The sequence below is a fragment of the Oryzias melastigma genome, linkage group LG14, assembly GCF_002922805.2.
Source record: "Oryzias melastigma strain HK-1 linkage group LG14, ASM292280v2, whole genome shotgun sequence".
NCBI lineage: Eukaryota > Metazoa > Chordata > Actinopteri > Beloniformes > Adrianichthyidae > Oryzias > Oryzias melastigma.
The window spans coordinates 23877959-23897469 of NC_050525.1; the positions used below are offsets into that span (position 1 = coordinate 23877959).

The 19511-nt window shown below is 39.1% G+C and overlaps 1 protein-coding gene across 2 annotated transcripts in view; it reads right to left on the reverse strand.

Moving 5' to 3' along the window:
* Window positions 1–8096, reverse strand: part of larp1 (La ribonucleoprotein 1, translational regulator) — a 50106-nt gene extending 42010 nt beyond the window's left edge. The window contains exon 1 of one of the 2 annotated variants that reach the window (XM_024265828.2): window positions 7409–8096. In XM_024265828.2, coding sequence (XP_024121596.1) covers window positions 7409–7757 — 349 coding nt within the window. In that variant the 5' untranslated portion in view covers window positions 7758–8096. The remainder of the gene's footprint in view (window positions 1–7408) is intronic. The other variant, XM_024265827.2, reaches the window with a different exon arrangement.
* Window positions 8097–19511: the final 11415 nt, after the last annotated feature.

The following is a 19511-nucleotide window of genomic DNA, read 5'->3' on the forward strand; positions in this document are numbered from 1 at the left end:
AATGTTTCCAACATAAGAAACGGTAAGAAAAGAGAATTGAGATCAAACCAGAAGACGTCAAGTCAATTTCTGCAGCTATTTAAAGCTCATTTTCCAAATATATTGTTTCTCCCTCCAAACTGAACCCAGTTTAACTTGAGAGTCTCAGGAGGAGAACAGCAGACTGGCCACATTAGACAAACGGTCCCCACCCGAATCCCCACCAAGGGTCGCTCCACTATCACCAGGTCCAGACACAACATCCAGACTGATAAAAAGAGTTACTGAAGACATGCCAACAGCTGACGGTGAGTGCAGCATGTTGGCAGAAGAGCAGGGATGGAGACACTTCTGAAACCTTGACACCTGACCCTTTTCTCTTAAGCAGAAAAGTGCTGGTACGGACCCCCGTCAGAGCAGAGGAGGTGAGACGGCAGGATCATTCCGGCTTTTTCCTGATGAATGTTTCTGCAATATGTTTGCATCCCACTCATGGTTCAAACAACACGATCTCTGCTGGGTTTATAAAGCGACGCCTACAAAAACACACTCAGCTCTTAAGCATGGCTGAAGGAGCAACAAGATAAAATCCACAGTCTGGGACAAATGTGAGACGTGAGAGGAGTCACTCCTATTTCTCTGAACTGCAGAGAAAACTGCTGTGAGATGGCCGAGTACCTTCAACACGCCACACCCTGAAGGTCCTCCAATCTACACCCACATGGAAAAAACAAACACGAAGACAAGATTTCATTATTTGAAACAAATCCACTGATGATTGTGCAAATCCTTTACAATAATGACAGATTTTTTTATGTAATGCCCAAACTTGAGGGTTAAAAATGACTCCAGATGAAGGATAAAAACTTCAACAGAAATAAAATATTGATCTTGTGTCTCAAAACAAATATATTATCCAACAAATTGACTGCACAAGAGATTTTAAGGAGTAAAAAATGGCTCCTTATTGTCAAAAAAGGATCAAAAAGATTTCCATTTTAGCAAATTTTTATAAAAATATTTAGTAAACTTTACACTAAGGCTGGTTTTAAAATAACTAATTTGACTCATGAAATCCGTCAACTTTATGTAAATAAATGTCAGGATTTTTAAACAAGTTTTGGGATTTTTTAAAGTACAGTAAATCATTTAATATTTTACGAATGAAAGTGTCACCTTTGATAAATTAAAGAAAAACCCGTGTTAGTCACCTTTATACATTTTTAAAGATTTTATGAATGAGCAGAAAATAAGGATTTAGCTCCAAAAAAAAAACACCAGACTTCTTCAAAAAGTTATTTTATACCCCAATCACACAAATAAATTATTTAAAATAATAATGAGTAAATTTGAGAAATAAATCAAATCATTTTTTGGATTACTTGTTAAATACTAAAAGAGTTCAACCAAACAAAAGTGAGATTTTAACAACAACAACAACTGCTTAGTTTCCTTCTAAATTCAACAAAATTCACTTTAGTTCAAAATGTTATGCAAAAACAGACTAGACTGACCCAAATACAATTTTAAATTGAACTGTCTGAGTTTGCAGTTCAGTTACTATTTGTGTTCTGCTAGAACTCTAAGATGATCTATTTCGAGTGTTCACTCCTTCTGAATAAACATGATCAACAACCTGCTTCTCAGCTTTCCAAACAATCAGTGTAACAAACATTTATGACAGAGTGGAGCATCTATTTGTAGATACAATCTTTGTTTTGGTGAAGATCACACTTCTAATTACGTAAATTACAAAGAATGAAAACATCCCGATCTCCATCACTGCTATGAAAAACGTATTTGGTCATGAGACATAACTTTAATGTAACATTACACTACATTTTTACAGAGATACAAATAGGGATTCATAAACATTTAAAAATGTAAAGTACTGAAATTAAGATACTTATTTAGTTTTGTGATTAAATGTAATTTTATACTTTTCACCTCTGTCATTTTTAGAAAAGCTTGGTGAGCAAGCAACTAAAAAAAAACTTTTCTTTTACCATCTTTGCTGGTTTCTGAAGGATCTGATGGACACATGGGTGTTCCAGAAGATTTTCACAACAATTTAATTTAAACCAAACCATTTAAAGAAATAATCAAATAATCTGCTGACAAACAGCGTCTTTGTGGAGCAGCCTTCAGGTCTCCCTGAGGTCAGCGGGGTTGCAGACCTGGATGTGAAGTTCAGGTCTCGCGTTCGTCTATCCTGGTATCCGTCTGCTCACCACGATTCATCCAAAACAACAGAATTTCCACAAACCGGATAAGAACAATCCTTTAAATCAAGTTGGTGCAGGAAAAGGTGGACCACTTAATGACCAGGACCACCGATATTCAACTTCATTCTCATCTTCATCAGAAATGTCTCACAAAAACACGAGTGAACAGTCTTTACTCATTTCTGAAACAGTTCCAAGACTGTTGACAAATTGAAACTGGATTTAATGAACAATACAAAGTCTTTATGAGGATTAGTGACAGCTCCTCTCAACTGTTGTAGTCTATTCTACCATGAAGGATGTTCAAACCCCTTACAGGTCTAAATCCACACACCTCACTGGAAGGAGGCAGAATCTGTCTCTATGGCAACAGAACCTCTAAACCTAATTTAAAAAGCGTCAAATGGACCGATATTACTGAAACAGATTGACCATTTGTTTAGAGTGAGCACATTTTTGCCTGTACATCAGAAGCTGCTGTAGCAACGCAACCAAAGCAGCCGCTTTCTGCTTGGAATTCCCTTCAGGCGCCGGTAACGCAGTTAGCTCGGTTACATCTTTGTGAGCTGCTGAAGAGTTTCATTTCCCTCAAAGAAACCCCGAAAGTCGGCCTCTAAACACCTTTTAGACCGACCTGATCACCAGCAAGCCGAAAAATATTAAAACCGAGAAGCAAAAGAAGAGCCGGCTGAATGTCAGAGGTTTATCTCAGAGCAGCTTTAGCGATGCTGGTGTGAAATCTGTGGTACAGTGGTCTGCCAAACACCAGGATCAGGAACAATAGCAGTTCATAGTCATCCATACCTCCTCTAATGGTTTCTGTGAGCACCGAGAACAGACGCAGTCTCCCTCCTGACATCTCATCTGACATGTAGTTACATATTAAGAGTTTAAGCAATCGGCATTTACACCCCCTCACTCAAACTTACTGGAAAAAAGGCTTATCACTGTTTGCTTGATCAGAGAGTAACGTCAAACTCCGTGAACTGGCAGCTAAAAATCCCTTCAGTGTACATTTCAAAGTAAAAGAAATTCAGTTTTCAGGAGCAAAACACTTAAATCCTTTAAGCTTAAAATTCCAACAAGACTCGACACACGTTCCTTACATATATGTATTTTTGTTTTAAGTTAAATAATTAAAACCAGCTGCACTGATGCTGTCATTTACTCTGACTGAGATCCGTTGGCATGTCCAAACACAAACTGATGTATTCAGTCATTTTTTTCTTAATTATTAAATATTTGTATTTAGTTCTTCTGTGCGTCTGGCAACTAAACCTAAGGGCCATAACTGGACTGTAGTTGGGAACCACTGATTTATAATATTTTCAGTAACGGTTTATTATTTAGGACAGGTATTAACACTGGTATAAAACATACTAACATAAAATGAAGCTAAAGTCTTAGAAGTATTTGTAAACACTGACAGTAGATCATTTAATTTAAGCCCTTTTGAAATCTTCCAGCATCATGACTGTTCTGATTAAAACAGGCAGGCCTGTCATGTGATCATTGACGGTCTTCACTACATAACGAACCAAAACAGTGGGTCAAGTTTGGCCACGTCAACCATCTTTAGATCCATTTTGAAGTTTCTGCAGAGCGGCAGGAGTCCATTTGAAATTAGCCTCCGAGTTCTGGGCAGGGCTGTTGGTGAAGAGCAAGCCCGCCCCTCTTCCCCTCCATGCTGCTGAGAACTCTGAGCAGGGAGCATTTGGTATTTTTTTGTCTAATTCTCAACAATTTAAATAAAGAAATACTCAGAAATGCATTTTTAAGCTTGATTTTCCTAACACGTCCTGGAAAAATCATGCTAAAAACCACAATTTTCATTTACTGATGCACACGGGCTGATTTCAATCCTTTAGTGATTTGACATGAATCCACTTGCCTGCTCCACAAAACATGAATCCGTCAGGTTTAATGATGTTTAATGTAAAAATGAAAAAAATTCTGTTGATGACGCAAAAAAAAATGACAACATGATGGTAGATTAAGGCATTCTGTATCTTTCACTACTTCTTTATATCAAACATAAATCTAACTTCTTCATCTCCTCTGACATTCCTGCCATAGATATCTCCTGGATTAGAGCAAAGATTTCTGCCAACTTCACTCCAACAAAAAGCGACAAAAACAAGAATATTGGACAGAAATCTTCTGACACCAACGTTTGATGACTCGCAATCTAACAAGAGTTAAATTTATCGCTTAATGTGGCAAAAAAGATGAAGAAGATTGTGTTCAGTAGATTATTCCTTTTCTGCAATGCTTCTTGGCAAAAAAAAATGCATTTTCCTTCTGAATAGAGGTGCAAACAACATGTATTTCTAAGATTTTACTAGTTTTTATAAATAAAAAATAGGCAGATTGACAGTACAACCACAGTGTTTTTGTTGTTGTTTGTTTGTTGTCCTCTACAGACGTACAGGACAACATGGCTGCAGGTTCTCCTCCTGGTCAGTTTCCAGGTTTAAAGGGCTGCAGTGGAGCCTGAACATGTGCAGCACAGCCGCTAAAGGCTGGTTCTGGTTCTACCACCCTGCCTGCATCACAGCTGCCCTACACTATTCTCTACTTATTCGCTGACTCATGCTTTTCTGGTTGACTTAACACACCTGATCCAGGTAATCAGCAGCAAAAGTGTATGGAGACAAAAGAAAGGGAGGGAGATCTTGAGGACCACGTTGGGCAGCTCTGATACCAACAGAAGTTGAATAAATATATATTTATATCGTGAATGTGAAGAGCATTGATGAATGCTACACCAACAGAGCAACATCTTTGGGTGGAGGCAGCGTGAAAGGGGTCGACCCCTCCCTTACTGGAAAAACGAGACCTGACATGGCATTAGTGGATGCAGCCTTAATGCAGAGATATCCAGATAAGATTCTGCAACCACAGACGATCCTGAATCTCCACAGTCCACAAATAAACTTTATCCTCAGAGACGACGTTTGTCTCTTGGAGAGAAAATTTATAAGAGACTAACTCCAGAATTTGTGTGTGTGGAGATGATGGGATGACCCGCCAGCGGTCCGAATCACAACACTGAACACCTGTTGGGATGAGATGTTTGTGCCAGTGTGACCAACGCAACCGAGCTGCCAAACTAGAGGAAAAAGCACAGATTACACTGCTGAGTCTACGGTTCACTTAATAGTCTCTTCAAACGTCAATCATCTATTTCACCGAATAAGAATCAATGGAAGAGACGATTGTTTCATGCCAAATTGGCCTTTTCAGACAAGGCAACAAATGGCTTTTTAAAGACTCACTCCAATGTGTTTTGGGGACATTTTTTGATGATGGAGGACATTTCTGAGTATTTCTTTATTTAAATCATTGCATGTCAGGAGGAGATGATAAAAATGCTCTTCAAAGTGTGTAGCTGTGATATAAAAGCAATGACTATAAGCTCCCTGCTCCGCTCCTTTCTGATGTAGACGATCGATTAGATTCATGTACCTCTTGCACGTTAGGTTGTGATCGTGAGGGCTGTAAGATAGCGAGTGTAAACAGGTGGATGATGGGAAGTGGCTACAGGCTTACTCCACCCCAAGAGACAACTCAGAAGCAAACTTCTAATGATCTATGCTTCAGAAACTGCTTTAACAGAATAATGTGAACGCTTCTAAAATCAAAAGATGATCGGAGTGGGATTATAAAGATCTTTCAACAAGAGGCAAAAAAAAACTATAAACCATAACATCTATTTTTTCTAAAATATATTTAAGCTCTCGCACTAATTTTGTAAAAGCAGAACTGGTCTTTGTTAGATGGAAGCACAAACGTTAAAACAAAATCTTAATTTAAATAACTTTTGTCTTTGAATGCACCACACAACAGGCCTGTTGCTGTGGCTGCTTCAGTCATCGACTCCCTGTTGAGTTCCACTACTAAATGTGACAGCTTCTGGAGCTGTTTCAACCCAATCCTGAGCCCAAACTGGACTACAAAGTCTGGAAAAACACGTTTTTGTCACTGCCACAAGTCCTGCTGGCACAAATGAGGTAGTCCAGACAACTGACAGCTCAGTTACAAACAAAAAGACCTCTTCTGGAACAGACAGCGCATAAATAACACGTTTGGATTAAGCTTGATCACCCACCTGAATATAAAAAGAAGAAATATACTTTTAAATTAATTAAAAAAAATGCTAAGATTGTAGTAGAATGCCCTGCAAAAGCGTGCTAGCTTACATGCTAATGTTAGCTAGCAAGGTGAACGCACAACTAGTGGCAGAATTTGCTTTGACAACAAACACAACGCATGACAACCGGCTGGATGACCGACAAACACCCGCACAGTTCCACGCTGGACCACGCCAAAAAGGTCCCAGATTCAGAACCCGCTGCGGACCGGCGGCTCCGGTCGCCAGCTAGCTAGCTAAGCTAGCAGCAGCCATGCCTCTCTCTCGGGGAACACGTGGAGTGAACACGTGATGTCTCATAACAAATCTGCTCATTTTTAGCGATTAAACGAGCAGATGTTTCGCGTTAGATGGCGATTTGAAGTCATGCCAGAAGTAGTAAGAAGCTGGCGTGTTGTTGGGGCTGCAAAACAACGTGGTCGCTTTTAAGCTAAACTAGCTAAAGGGCTTCGCGTCTGACTAGGCCAAAGGGGACTCAGTCTGCTTTGTTAGCTGGTTAAGCTGCTAACCAACCGGCCAGGGTCGAGTTTGCTTCTTTTTTTTAACGAACTGATGCAATGTGTGACATGGGCGGGTGTCTCTTCATGTCTGACGTGGCTGTAAGCAGCATCTTTGAGCTAAAAGGCCCCCCCAAAGTAGAAGGTAAACAGAATTAAATTAGGGGTTTAAATATTTGGTAAGCAAGAGGGAGTGTGTGAGCAGCATGAGAGGTGATGAAGCAACTTCAACTGCAACCTGATCAAACTCCACATAAAATCTAGAGGAAAAAGAAAAAGTGGGGGAAGTTTGCACCAAACTTGGAGCATGCAATTGCCTGGGGGGCATTTAAAAGATCAACCTAAAAGGGGTATTTTTTAAACACAAAATAGTTTGACAGAGCTCAAACATAAAGATGTTTAAATGATTTTGTTAAAGTTTGTCTATTTTTTTTATTTTAGTTTTCCTGAGTGACTTAAACCCCCTGCAGATTGTCAGGGTGTGACCACACCTGAGCACACACACACCAACAGCTCTGACAGCCGCTTGATCAGCATGGAGGGGGGGTACGAACCTGCCTGTCCGTTCACGCTGACCACCGTCACCGCCGTCACTTTCCGGGTCCACGGGTTCACCTTGGGCGGAGGAGCCTCCGTGAACTCCTTCTTGTCGCTTTCTTTGCCCCCGTCCTCCCCCGCTTGCTCCTCGCTGTCACCGCCGCCTTTGCTCTGCTCTGTCGCCTGTCTGGAGGTCTGCTCCCCGGCGCCGGTGGTCCCTCCCTGCCCGGGGCTGCTGTCGCCGGTGACAGCCGCCGCCGGCCGCTTCGTCGCCTCCTTCTCCGGCTCACTGCGCATCACTTTACCGTGCCCCTCGGCTTTGGCAAGCGGGTTGCCGGGCAGGAGAGTCTCCACCTGAGTGGCCATTTCCCACCACCGTCTTTCTTCCCCCCTTCAGGATTACTAGTCCTCCCCCCCACCGGCCCTAATGTGGCTTCAGTTCGGGGAAAATGTCGAGTCGAACCGCGGGCTCTACCGCTCCTCTGTGGCTCCCGGACCGCAAGAGCTCGTGCTTAAGCCGCGGAGGAGTCGGCGCCGAGTTAAAACATATAAAAACAAAGAAACAACCGCTCAGGATTAAACCTTATCTCCAGGACTCGCAGCAATATGGATGATCCCCACCACGCGATAGAGTGGCGCGAGCACGTACGCTCGAAGGGGGAGTAGCCACGCAAACGCAGGGGGCGCGCATTGGAACTCAGAACGTGATGGTGCCTTCAGGTGTTGCTCGTTTTTTGTACCAAAAAAAAAAAAAAAAAAAAATCAAGTTGTTTGAAAAATTGGCTTCATCTAGTTGTTTTTGTGGGACGTGCAGGTGTGTTGGGTTTTTATTTCATTTATTTTATTATGTAAAGCATTTTGAGATACTTTTAGCCATAAAAGTTCTATATAAATAAAGTTTAATTTAAATTACTATTTTTATTTTTTGTAATTTTCTATGTTTAGAAAATAATTTTACTAAGGGGTCAATCTCCCATTGGACAAAATTAAATGTCAGTCAAAGAATGACGTATTTAATTTTCTTTTTTATAAGCTTTATTCTTTTTTATGGCTATGGCCAATTTCCCTATAGTGCCGGACTCTCCGGCAAATCAGACACATGCTCACATTTTTCTAAAACATCAAAAATGATATCACAGATTTCCCAAAACAAAAAAAATGTAGTAAGTATGAGCACAATTAAAAATAATGTTCACCCATGTTAGCGAGTGAAATTTGTTTTATGCATTTGATCCATTCCCTGGAGGGGGAGCAGTGAGCTGCAGACACAGCCGCACTCAGGAACAGTTTATTAGTTTAGCCCTCCAATTCAACCCCTTAATTGCTGTGGATCCTATTTTTAATAGTCTTTGGTATGACTCAACCTGGATTTGTACTCACAATTTTCCAGTCTCAGGACAGACACTACCACAAAGCCACTGAGTATGAATCCATTGTGTTCTGATGATAAATACTTGGATGGTTTATAAAAAAAAATGAATTCTAATACATTAAAATGTGTTAAAGTACAATGCTTTGTGGTCTACACTCATTAGTCACTTTATTAGGTTCACCTGTTCAGCTGCTCATTAATGCAAATTTCTAATCACCCAATAACAGGAGAGCAGCTCAATGCATTTAGGCATGAAAATATGATTAAGACAATCTGCTGCAGTTCATAACAATATCTTTGACTTCTATTCTATGAAGGAGAGGAACAAAGCACAATGCGTGCTATGGGATATCACGATCTCACATATATGGGTGAAGACACTCACGGCTTTAAGGCAGATGACACGGGTTGACAGGCGGGGCTGTCTGCGCCATCCTCACTCAGTTCACAACATAGTGGAGAAAAAAAATGTGCTGTACCTCATGTCTGTCCTTCAGAGAACAGAAGTTATAGCCATAACATTTCATTCCCTTTCAGTCGATTTACTCGGTACAACACATGTACGATGGGACATTTATACACACCCTGAGAACTGTCACCAATCCACAGCACTGTTAGGATTTACAAATGTTTACTTCTGACCTCAATCTAGCTTCCACTGCACCTTCCTATATTATCATTGTGTGACTCATCAACTTTACTCCTCTGGAGCTTCCACAACTCTGAAGACACATTTAGAGAAAATTAATCTCAAAGTTTAATTTCTGAGTATTTCTTCATTTAAATTTTTGTAAATCAGGAGCAGACCAAAAAAATGCAGTTTAAAAAGCTTATAGATGTGATGTTGAAGCAAACCACAAGCTCCCTGCTCTGCTCTATTCTGATGCATCCAGTTTCTGAGATCTATGTATGTCTCTGTTTTTAAAGAGAACTTCCTATTAAAGAGACTTGCACTGCTTATTTGTGTTCTTTTCTCAGGTTTTTCGCAAACAATTTCTCCAAATGAGAGTTGTTTAATGTGTGTACGGGAATTAAGTCAATACATTTTAAATAATAATTCATTTAAATTCTAGTATCTACAATGTATATTTGAAAATCTTAAAAAAAAACACATGAATTGAAAATTTGTTATCACGTTGAACCTTAAAAGTTTCTGTTAATTAAAAAAACATTATATTTTGAATCGAAATAAAATTATGTGTTGTGTATTTTCGCAACTTTATGGAAAAAAAAATGAACTTTTGTATTATATGTTTTTACTTGACTATGTATGTAATTTTAAAAAAATCGTCTGTTCACAAGTAGAATAAATGGCAATTAAATCGCGAGGAAATTAAAATTGATAATACATATTGTGCAAAAGTTTTCTATAAACTTTTTAATTGTTGGAGCTGAGAACCTAAGTTTTTACCTGACATCTAAAATTCCCACTGCCATTAAACGTATCACTTGGTACCCCCTTCCCCTCCCCTTCCAAGTCGACACGCGCTCGATTCAGTGAGCTTGAAGTCACTGGCTTCAGAATCGGAATCTCTTCTGTTGCCCACACTTTCCTTCAGTTTGTAATGTAAAAGAAAAGAAAACTGATTTGAACGGAGGGGGTCAAGTTAACATTTCTGCACGTGTCCACCAAGTAAAAGAGCACGTGCGCACTTACGCGCTTGTTCCAGATTTTAAAGACAACCCCCACCCACCTTTCCTTTTCCCTTTTTTTAAAATGAAACCTGTATCTCTGCAGGGGAGGTCCTTCATTTTACTTTCTCTACTCTCAGTCACTTTTGGTTTCCACATAGCTTCAGTAAATGCTTCAGTGATCTATTTCTATTTTTAAATGCAGACATATTTACAGTATTTGCATTCAAAACTGAAAGACTTTGTTTAGATCCACAAATAAACAAGTCGATTTACAAAGGATGGCAAACTTGAATAATTATTGAGATAATTGATTCATTTTCATTTTCTTGTAAACGTTTCACCTCAAATATGTATCTTGTCCAAACAAATAAACATAATAAAATAAACATGTTATTTATTGTACAACCCCACAACACTTCTTTCTTTATTTCAAGCTGAATGAGACGTAATTGGTGGAAGAGCCTCTCCAAGTGATAACTATAAATGTCATTTTTAAAACCTAAAATAGCTGCATGATATACTTTAGTTAGATTTTTATTACCCTAGCATCAAGCCTGAAACATTTATGGGAAAAAATTACAGCTGTGAAATGTTAAACGTTCACTGCAGAAGCTACAGAAGTGAATAGGACTCCCGCAGAGTTTATGACTAAATTCTACAATACGCCGTCAGCCTGGAATGCATGTGGTTTCTCTTGGTGTAGTGTAAATGCTCTAGATTTTGTGAACGGCCTAGCACTTGTCGTGTTTGAATGATAGGGTGTGAACGGGCGTGCAGCAGGAATGCTTAGCAGGAGAACAAGTTTAAAAGTGAATGGGATCTCAAAGCTCCAAAGTATCACTAAGTTGTCCGTGTAAAATAAACGTCTACAAGATTTTCCTTTAAAAAATACAAAAAAAATCTTCTCCTACTGAGAGGAATTTGGAGTTCACTGAGTTTCTCCAGTTTGGATCCATACAGCCAATAATAAAAGTGAAACAATTGGCTGTATTTCAAACCATAAGAACCCCCGGGCACCTGCCAGAAAAAACAAAGATCTTCTCCCGCTGGAGAGAGTTAGACAAGACAGGGCCAGCCTCTTGTGTCTGGTTGCAGCAAAGCCTCTGGCCGCTTCAGTCACATGACATTCAGAAAGTTGGTGCAACAATTGCATCTTGTATTCCAGCCCGTGCAGAAACATTGCAATACTTAAATGACTCCAGGGTTTTAAAATTTAGAAAGTTAATTTGGTTACATAACTTGAAAATATCCAACATCTTTACATTCAGAAACCTGGATTGATGTTTACCGGGTTTTCATTAATTTTCCCAACAACCTGGAAGACTTTATGCAGAAGTTTGTTTGTTCTCAAGACTTGCTAAACTCTTCATGAGATCATGGCACAACACAGCAGAAGCAGCTCTGACCTTCAGGAGTCAGCAGCCCTCTGAACAATCACCCCTCACACAGAGGAAAGGGTCTAAATATCACTTATCATCAAGCAGCTCAGACAACTGTCCCCAGCAGTCATTCACAGGGTGACTCATGTGAATTTTGGTTCCCACATGACTGCTGACTGGGTCAATAACTCACATGTGACCTCCTGCAACTCTCTAGATCATCCAAGTGCTGAAACACTTTACAATTTTCTTCAAAACCAGTCAGTTTACACAAGTAATAATTTATTATGAAAAGAACCCAACAGAGTAATGTCTGACAGAGTGATATCATTATGATACATTTTGTTGTGATGCCTTTATATTTTGGTGAGAATTTTCTTTCAAATTATTAAAAAAAATACAATAAAAAGAAAAACGTTCACCTGAATACATGTTAACTCATCTTGTGCCAGGGGAAATTCATGTTCAAAAACTGCTTTTCTTAACCTGTACCATTTTTAAACTATGAAATACTCCAAAAGAACGTGAGGTGAAAAAAACATTTTGCATTTTCAGATCCACAATTCACAACCTGTGTCGTGTCAAGGGTGTGTGACAGCCCAATCCATGGAAATGATCTCTTTGGGACATAGAGTGGGAAAGAGCTTGAGCTTGTGCAGAGGGCTGAGCTCTATCATCTCTAGCAAGAGTGGCCAACCCTGGTCCTCAAGAGCCTCAACCCTGTCTGTTTTCATTGATTGATGCTGACAACCTAAATCAGGTGTGTTCAGTCAGTTAGGATGTGGAATCACTTGAGTCAGCTAATCAGCAGCAAACTGGTCAGAGAGAACTGGAAAAAAGGCAGGGTTGAGGCTCTTGAGGACAAGGATTGGCCACCTCTGGTCTAGAGGTTCATCACAACACACAGTTAGGGCTCTGAGACCCAACTTCTTTTGAAAAGTTGGACTCTCCTCCACTCTGGAGTTGCCCATGGTAAGAAGTATCAGAGAACTACTAAGGGGTTGCCTGAAGTCCTCAGCTTAGGTGCTGTGTGATAAGGTACGCCTAGATAGGCAAGTGGTTTCTGTGCGTCCAGATTGGGGACAGATCTCTTACTGTGGTTTTGACTTATGGGACAAACAGGCGTAGAGTTTCTAAGATGGATAAACACATTTGTTTCAACTGGAGACTCTACTTGGAGGCTTCAATGCCCACATGGGCAATGACAATGATACCCGAAAGAGCGTGATCAAGAGGAATGGCCACTTGGAAACAAGGGTTGCTTTGTTATGACTTTCTTCCAGTCATTGTTTATCCATAACTAACATCATATTAGAACAAAAGGGTGTCCATAGATAAAGTAGCATTGGGATACCCAAGGCAGGGGGTCAGTGATCACTTTTGTAGTTCTGGCCTTCATCTGGCCTTTGGCTGTGTGTCTTGCACACTAGTGGTTACTGTCTTCACTTGTACAAGGAGGGGAGACTGACAGGTTTTGGCAATCCAAGCACCATGCATGAGAAACTTAGTGGGAATCATGGAGAGGGACAGTTGTCATCAAATAAAGTCTGGGAAACCATTTGGTTTGCCAAGGAAGCAAAGCAGTTCTCTGTCAATGCCTTCAAAAGTTTTGGGCAGCTGTGGTACGAAGGTTGAGCAGTCACCTCTAATCATAAGATTCCAGGCTTAATTCTCACTGTGCCTTTTCACATGGAAGTGTCCTTGGGAAGTTTGTGGGTGAATGAATGACTGTAAAGTGTTTTAGGCCTTGGTGAAGGTACAGAAGCACTTTATTAATATTGACCATTTCCCATTTACTATTAAGCTGTTGTCCTCAACAATGCCAAGAGATGGAAAGAATACTTTGAGGAAGCCTTTGTTGGCAAGGCACCATAAGTGGATGAGGTCCGCCATGTGGGTGTTTAGGGTGAGCCTCCCCTGCAGGGGAGTCTAGACTTATAGACAGAGATGTCAACAAAGGAGACCATATATTATAGGGCACAGGTGTCAAACTCCAGGCCTTGAGGGCCGGTGTCCTACCAATCTGCCGTTGAAGCTCCTTATTGGCCAAGCACACCTGATACAGGTAATCAGCAGCAGATAGGGCAGAGTTTCGGGAAAACCAGAGGCCTGGAGTTCGACACCCCTGATATAGGGGACACAATACAACTGTCCTTCCTAGATACTGCAGGAGAAATAATGGCTGATTGTTGAACATCTGATTCAGAAGGAACAGTGTGAATTTTGTTCCAGTTGTCGAACTGTGGATCTCCTACACACATTATGTAGTGGTATTTCAGGTATTCAAGATCATCTCCTGTCAAATGACTATTGCCGTATTTGCGTAGCCTGCACTCCAGTATGGCAACTGGAGGCAACAGAACTTGTCTTGTTGGATTTGTTTGCCTCATCTGACTGATTCCTCCTCTCTCCACTCCAGAGTGCTCCTTCTCCAATGGGATCACTGTTTTTGTTACTGAGAAGTTTCAGCACAAGGAGAGACTAGATCAGGGGTGTCCAAAGTCAGTCCTCAAGGGCCGGTGTCCTACATCTTTTCCAACCAATCTGCTATTGAAGCTCCATGTTGGCCAAACACACCTGATCCAGGTAATCAGATGCAAATAAGGCCAGATCTCTGGAAAACAAGCAGTAGGCCGGCCCTCAAAGACTAACTTTGGATACCCTTGGACTAGATTATCTTTTGTTTGGAGCTGGACATACATTTATTCTGCTCTCTTTTGATTTCAGGCTCCACTATGCAACTGGTGGTGGTGCCTCTGACTGGTCTCTGGTGCCAGAGTGTAATGAGTCTTACCTCCAGCTGTGCTCCTGTGCTATTGCCTGAAATTTTGACCTGTTTTTGGACCTGACCTGAGTTAGTCTTGCCCTGGACCTGGTTCCTTGCCAGATCTTTTCCTCTGTTTTCTGAGTCCCAGTGGATGGTATGTTCCTCACCAATTGTGAATCACCTGTTACCAGTCTTCCCCCTTCTGCAGCCTCTCATCTCCTCCCACTGGACCTTGCTGTGTCTCTGCCTTTTGGAGCTACAGAAACCCTACAATTTCATTTCTGAGACTGCCATCTGCTGACTGGAGGACCCTTCTGCCATTTCACTGTCAGCTTAAGGCTTTCTTTACCTATTCCATTAAAACCTTTAAATCTTTTTCATTATTTGGGGCTTCAGCCATACGTTACATTTTCTTTATATATGTTCTCAATCATGCAAAAAGACATTCAACAGGTATGTTAAAAATTTCCATCGGAGTGGGTCTTGTAGTCTTATTCACTACAAAATATCCTGTGATTTAGTCAGGAAATCTGACTATAGTTTCAACTGTGACATAAATCAAACACTTCTACTTCAAATTTGTTTTAAGTTTAACAAAATAAACAATGATAAACCTATTCTGCGATTATAGAAGTGTCCATAATTGAAGTCAGTTGTATGTAACTGCAGAACTGTAGCTTTGATTTGCTGCTTGACTCATGTTTTGTTTATCACAAAGATACAAGAGTTTGCAGTTTTTCTGAATGAAACTCCTCCTTATCCTGAGAAGTGAGCAAACACATCTGAATGTATGAGAGCTGAGGTGTTATCATTGCCTTTTTGTTAAGCTGCGGCACCGCCACACACCCTCTGACCACTAAATCTCTTGACACACATCCCCCAAAGCCTGCGCATTCACAATCATAGTCCCCTGTAGGTGAGGACATGATTACAGAGACACACGCCCTGCTGAGGCCCCCGCACTGTAAACAGACTCAAATGTTGTTCAGTGGCAGCAGCCTATTCATTGTGTCTGGTGAGGCTGGTGAAATGTAAAGCTCTCTGGCATTGTCCAGCGCGGCGGTGCCTTTTTAGCAATGCAATCGCCGGTAAAATGGCAGCGAGCCACTGGGATGAAAACACAGATCAGCAGCTGGTCAGCAAATCACAGCTGAAAGCCTTTAAATGGTGGATCTGCTTTGTAAGCAAGATGAGTCTGGGGGGCTTTTGTGCGGCCAATTTGTGGAGTCAGAGTGAGATTTTTCATAACCGTTTAAAGTTTCTCACCCTTTTCTGACCTTTAATTGACCATTTGGAGGCAAAACTTTGGCGTGAACTTAACTTAATTTTTAGTTGTTGACACGATCAACGTATTCTAGTAGATTCTGAAGGAGAAAAGCGGCGTAGCTCACGCCGCTTTTCTCCTTCAGAATCTACTAGAATACGTTGATCGTGTTAATGGTTGAAAAGTTACAGGAAGTTAAAGATTTGGTGTTTAAGCATCACTGGTGACGCCTCAGGAGTTGTAGTTTAAAGCTCTTCATGCCTTCTTATTGTGACCAGCTTTATAGAGATATTGATTTCCTCTTCCCACACTGACACAGTTAAAAAAACCCTCCTGGTGATTGATAGGCAAACTCACTGGACCTAAAACCACTTGACCATTTCATGCACTTTTACGAAGAGGAAGGCTCGACCCATCGATTCAGCAGATGAACCTCCTGCTGCTGCATGACGAGAAAAAAAGAGCTGGATACTTTTCAGCAAGGACTGCAGCAAGAGTTCGTCTGATGTTGAAAGGTCGGCTTAAAGATTAAAAGTTCAAACTTCTGTTTGCTTTTTGGTGCTACTTTCTCAACCGCTGTTGATCCTGGTGGTTTGCCAAACCGACATGTTTAAATCATTGTAAGATAATTACAAACGTGGAACTAAATGACAGAAATCTTGAGGTAAAAAGAAATTACAATCTTGTCTGACTGTTTGAGAAGAATCAATGAGTTTGTGGGAAAAGGATTTGTGATCCACCTAGTGGTCGATCAGGTGAAGACCTTCACAAGTCACCAGATGTTCCGGTTTTTAGACCCTTATTTGGTGGATTGTGTGGGCAGGAAAGATACACACATTACATAAAAACATGTTAAATCTTAAAATAATGACTTCAAAACCTTGTTGAAGCAGACAGGTTTTTTTATTTTAGCCTTTTTTCTTTTATTTATTATTGAGCCAGGGTGGGATTACAGTATATAAATTCGCTTCCTCCCACTCCCTTTCAGGCAATCTCTTAATGTTTAGTTATCCTGTGTTTGACATGTCTTTATGGATGTAAACTTCTGATGATTAAGATATTTTATTACAGACTCAAGGTCCATTTGCCACAAAGACACAACAGATAAAAGACTTAAAAAGAATAATATATATAAAAATGTAAAAATAAATGCATAAAAAGAGACATTCATGATAATTAAAGTATAAGAGCCAATAAAAACATTGACATAAAATTACCAAATATCATAAACTTAAAAAATGAAAACAACAATTTCAGACATAAAATTAAAAAACTCAAAAAGTTTAAAAGATACGGCCATACCAAAACCTCCAGATTGGGGACTGGTATTTAAAAGTGCTATATTTCAAATTAGTGAGAGTTAAAATTATTTGGTTATTTGATGTTTTTAGACGATAAATAAAACCATGGATAAAACGTCTCAACAAAGCTTTAAGAGTATTAACTCTTGATTGATTGTTTCATACATTAATTTAATTTTTTTTCTTTTTGACTGCTTGAAATAAACCATTTTTAATCTAATCTTATCTAATCTAATCTAATCTAATCTAATCTAATCTAATCTAATCTAATTAAGGTTTTCTGGACAGGCATATGGGTTTTGAAATAGTTAATATGGAGCATAATTATTAAAGACAAAGTGCAGGAAGATATAAAATTTTTACATTTAAAGCAGCTTTAATGCAAAAAAAAGGTTTTATAAAACATTTTCATTTATTATTATTATATATTTTTGTATATGTTATATTATTATTTAATGACATTGGGTTATTGTAAATATTATCCTAGCTTAATATATTGCTTAATATCTAATTTTCTAATTTGTAATTTGATGCCTAGTTATCCTAAATTTGACATATCTTTGTACAGTTGTAAACCCCTGTTGACTGTCCTGCACATGCATTATTCTTGTGTTCATTGCTATAAATTAACCGTTTCAAATAAAAAATCGAAATTATTATTTAATTTTAAAATTTGACATTTAATTAAAAGTGTCAAAATAATCTTTTTCTTGGCTCAGAACTTCCCTAAGAAACTTGTCTAAACAATTATTTATTGTTTTTATCTTTGCTAATGAAAAAGGGCCTTAAAAAATGAACTTAATTAGATAAAAAGCTGCTTAAATAGAACAAATCTTTCCTTTCAGAGTCACAATACTTTTTTGTTTTTAATTTATAACCAGGTAGACATCTTCCAAAGTTCCCATCCTTCAATATAAATCAAAATAAAAGATCTTTTGCAGATTACAAGAACTCCCTGTGCTGCTTGTTCTTTGGTAAATTGAAAAATTGCAGCATTTAAAGTGTCACTCAAAGGGAGTCAACAGTCTTTTAGCTTCTGATTGGACCACAGCTCACTGGCCAAACTCCAGAACAGCAATAATCTTCAAAGAGTCTCACAGTTCCAGCAACATGCACCATCATGCCAAGTATTTCTACGTTTTAGGCACTAGGTGTCCTGAACCAACACACACTCACAGAAAACTTTGCACTAAGAGTGCTTACAGTAAACCTTCATGATGTCACTGACACACAATGAAGGTGTGATTAACTTCTGGTTTCTGAATGAGACCTACAAACTGTGCAGGAGAAACAGTGCAGCTGCTGTGCTGCAGGAAGGGTTTATGGAGTTTGAATTTGTTTGCAGATGTACTTTATTTACATCTGTTTACTAAAGCAGGCGTCGAAGGGAGAATGAGCTCTATTGTTCAGCCCTTTACAACATAGTGCTTTACGACAATAAAAACACATGAAAATCTCACAAATAATGAAAACAATCTAGTTAAACAGCACAAAATAAGCATTAGCAAATGAAATGCACAAGCTACACACTAATCAGCAAACACATGTAAAAGAAAATGTCAGCTTAAAAGATTTCTAAAGAAGTTTGGCTTAAGTTTAAATAAAAAAAATCACTCCGGTGATCATTTGGTTCATAACTGAGGAAGTGCACTGATTCTTTTACCAAATCAAAATTATTTTTTTTATCTTTGTTTTGCTGTAAATCCATTTCAAAGCTTTTTCAAATAAAGTGTTTTATTGACTTTATGTTTTTTAAATGAGCAAAATAACAGTTTTGAAAGAGTTTTTTGTGCTCTGAAATGTAAGTGCAGCAAGTTATTCACTCCATTTTTATAATAGAACTGAAAATTATACAGTTTAAGATTTTTTTTATTCCTATAATGTGCAGAGACCTCAAAAGTTTGCAGAGTACGCCCTCAGAGGGCTTATAAACATGGATAATTTAACTTTTACTCGCCAAACAGTGTTCATAAACTGATTATTTGCTCTGAGGTCCTAAATTAAACTTTTGTTCATCATCAAAAAGTGCCAAGGTACGCTCCCGCTAGCAGAATGGGTTTCCCTCCAATAATTAGCAGTAGAAGCACCAACTATTTAACAATTGTCCATTGTCACATGCTTCCATAACAAAGTAACTTTCATAAATCTCGTTTCTTATTCTAAATTAGTCAAACATGGTAATTCTTTTATTTTTTTTTAACACACAAAGCTGTCGTTGTTTTACATAAAATATGTGGCAAAAAAAAAAAATGCAAATATGACAGCGAACTCTGAAAAGTCCCAGAATAAAGTATATTAATCATCCAATAAGGGCTGGGTTGACAAAATCGATTAATAGATTAGAAACGATTCAAGGTTCACATATTAATAAATATTCATAAAAGTAGAGATCGATTTAACAC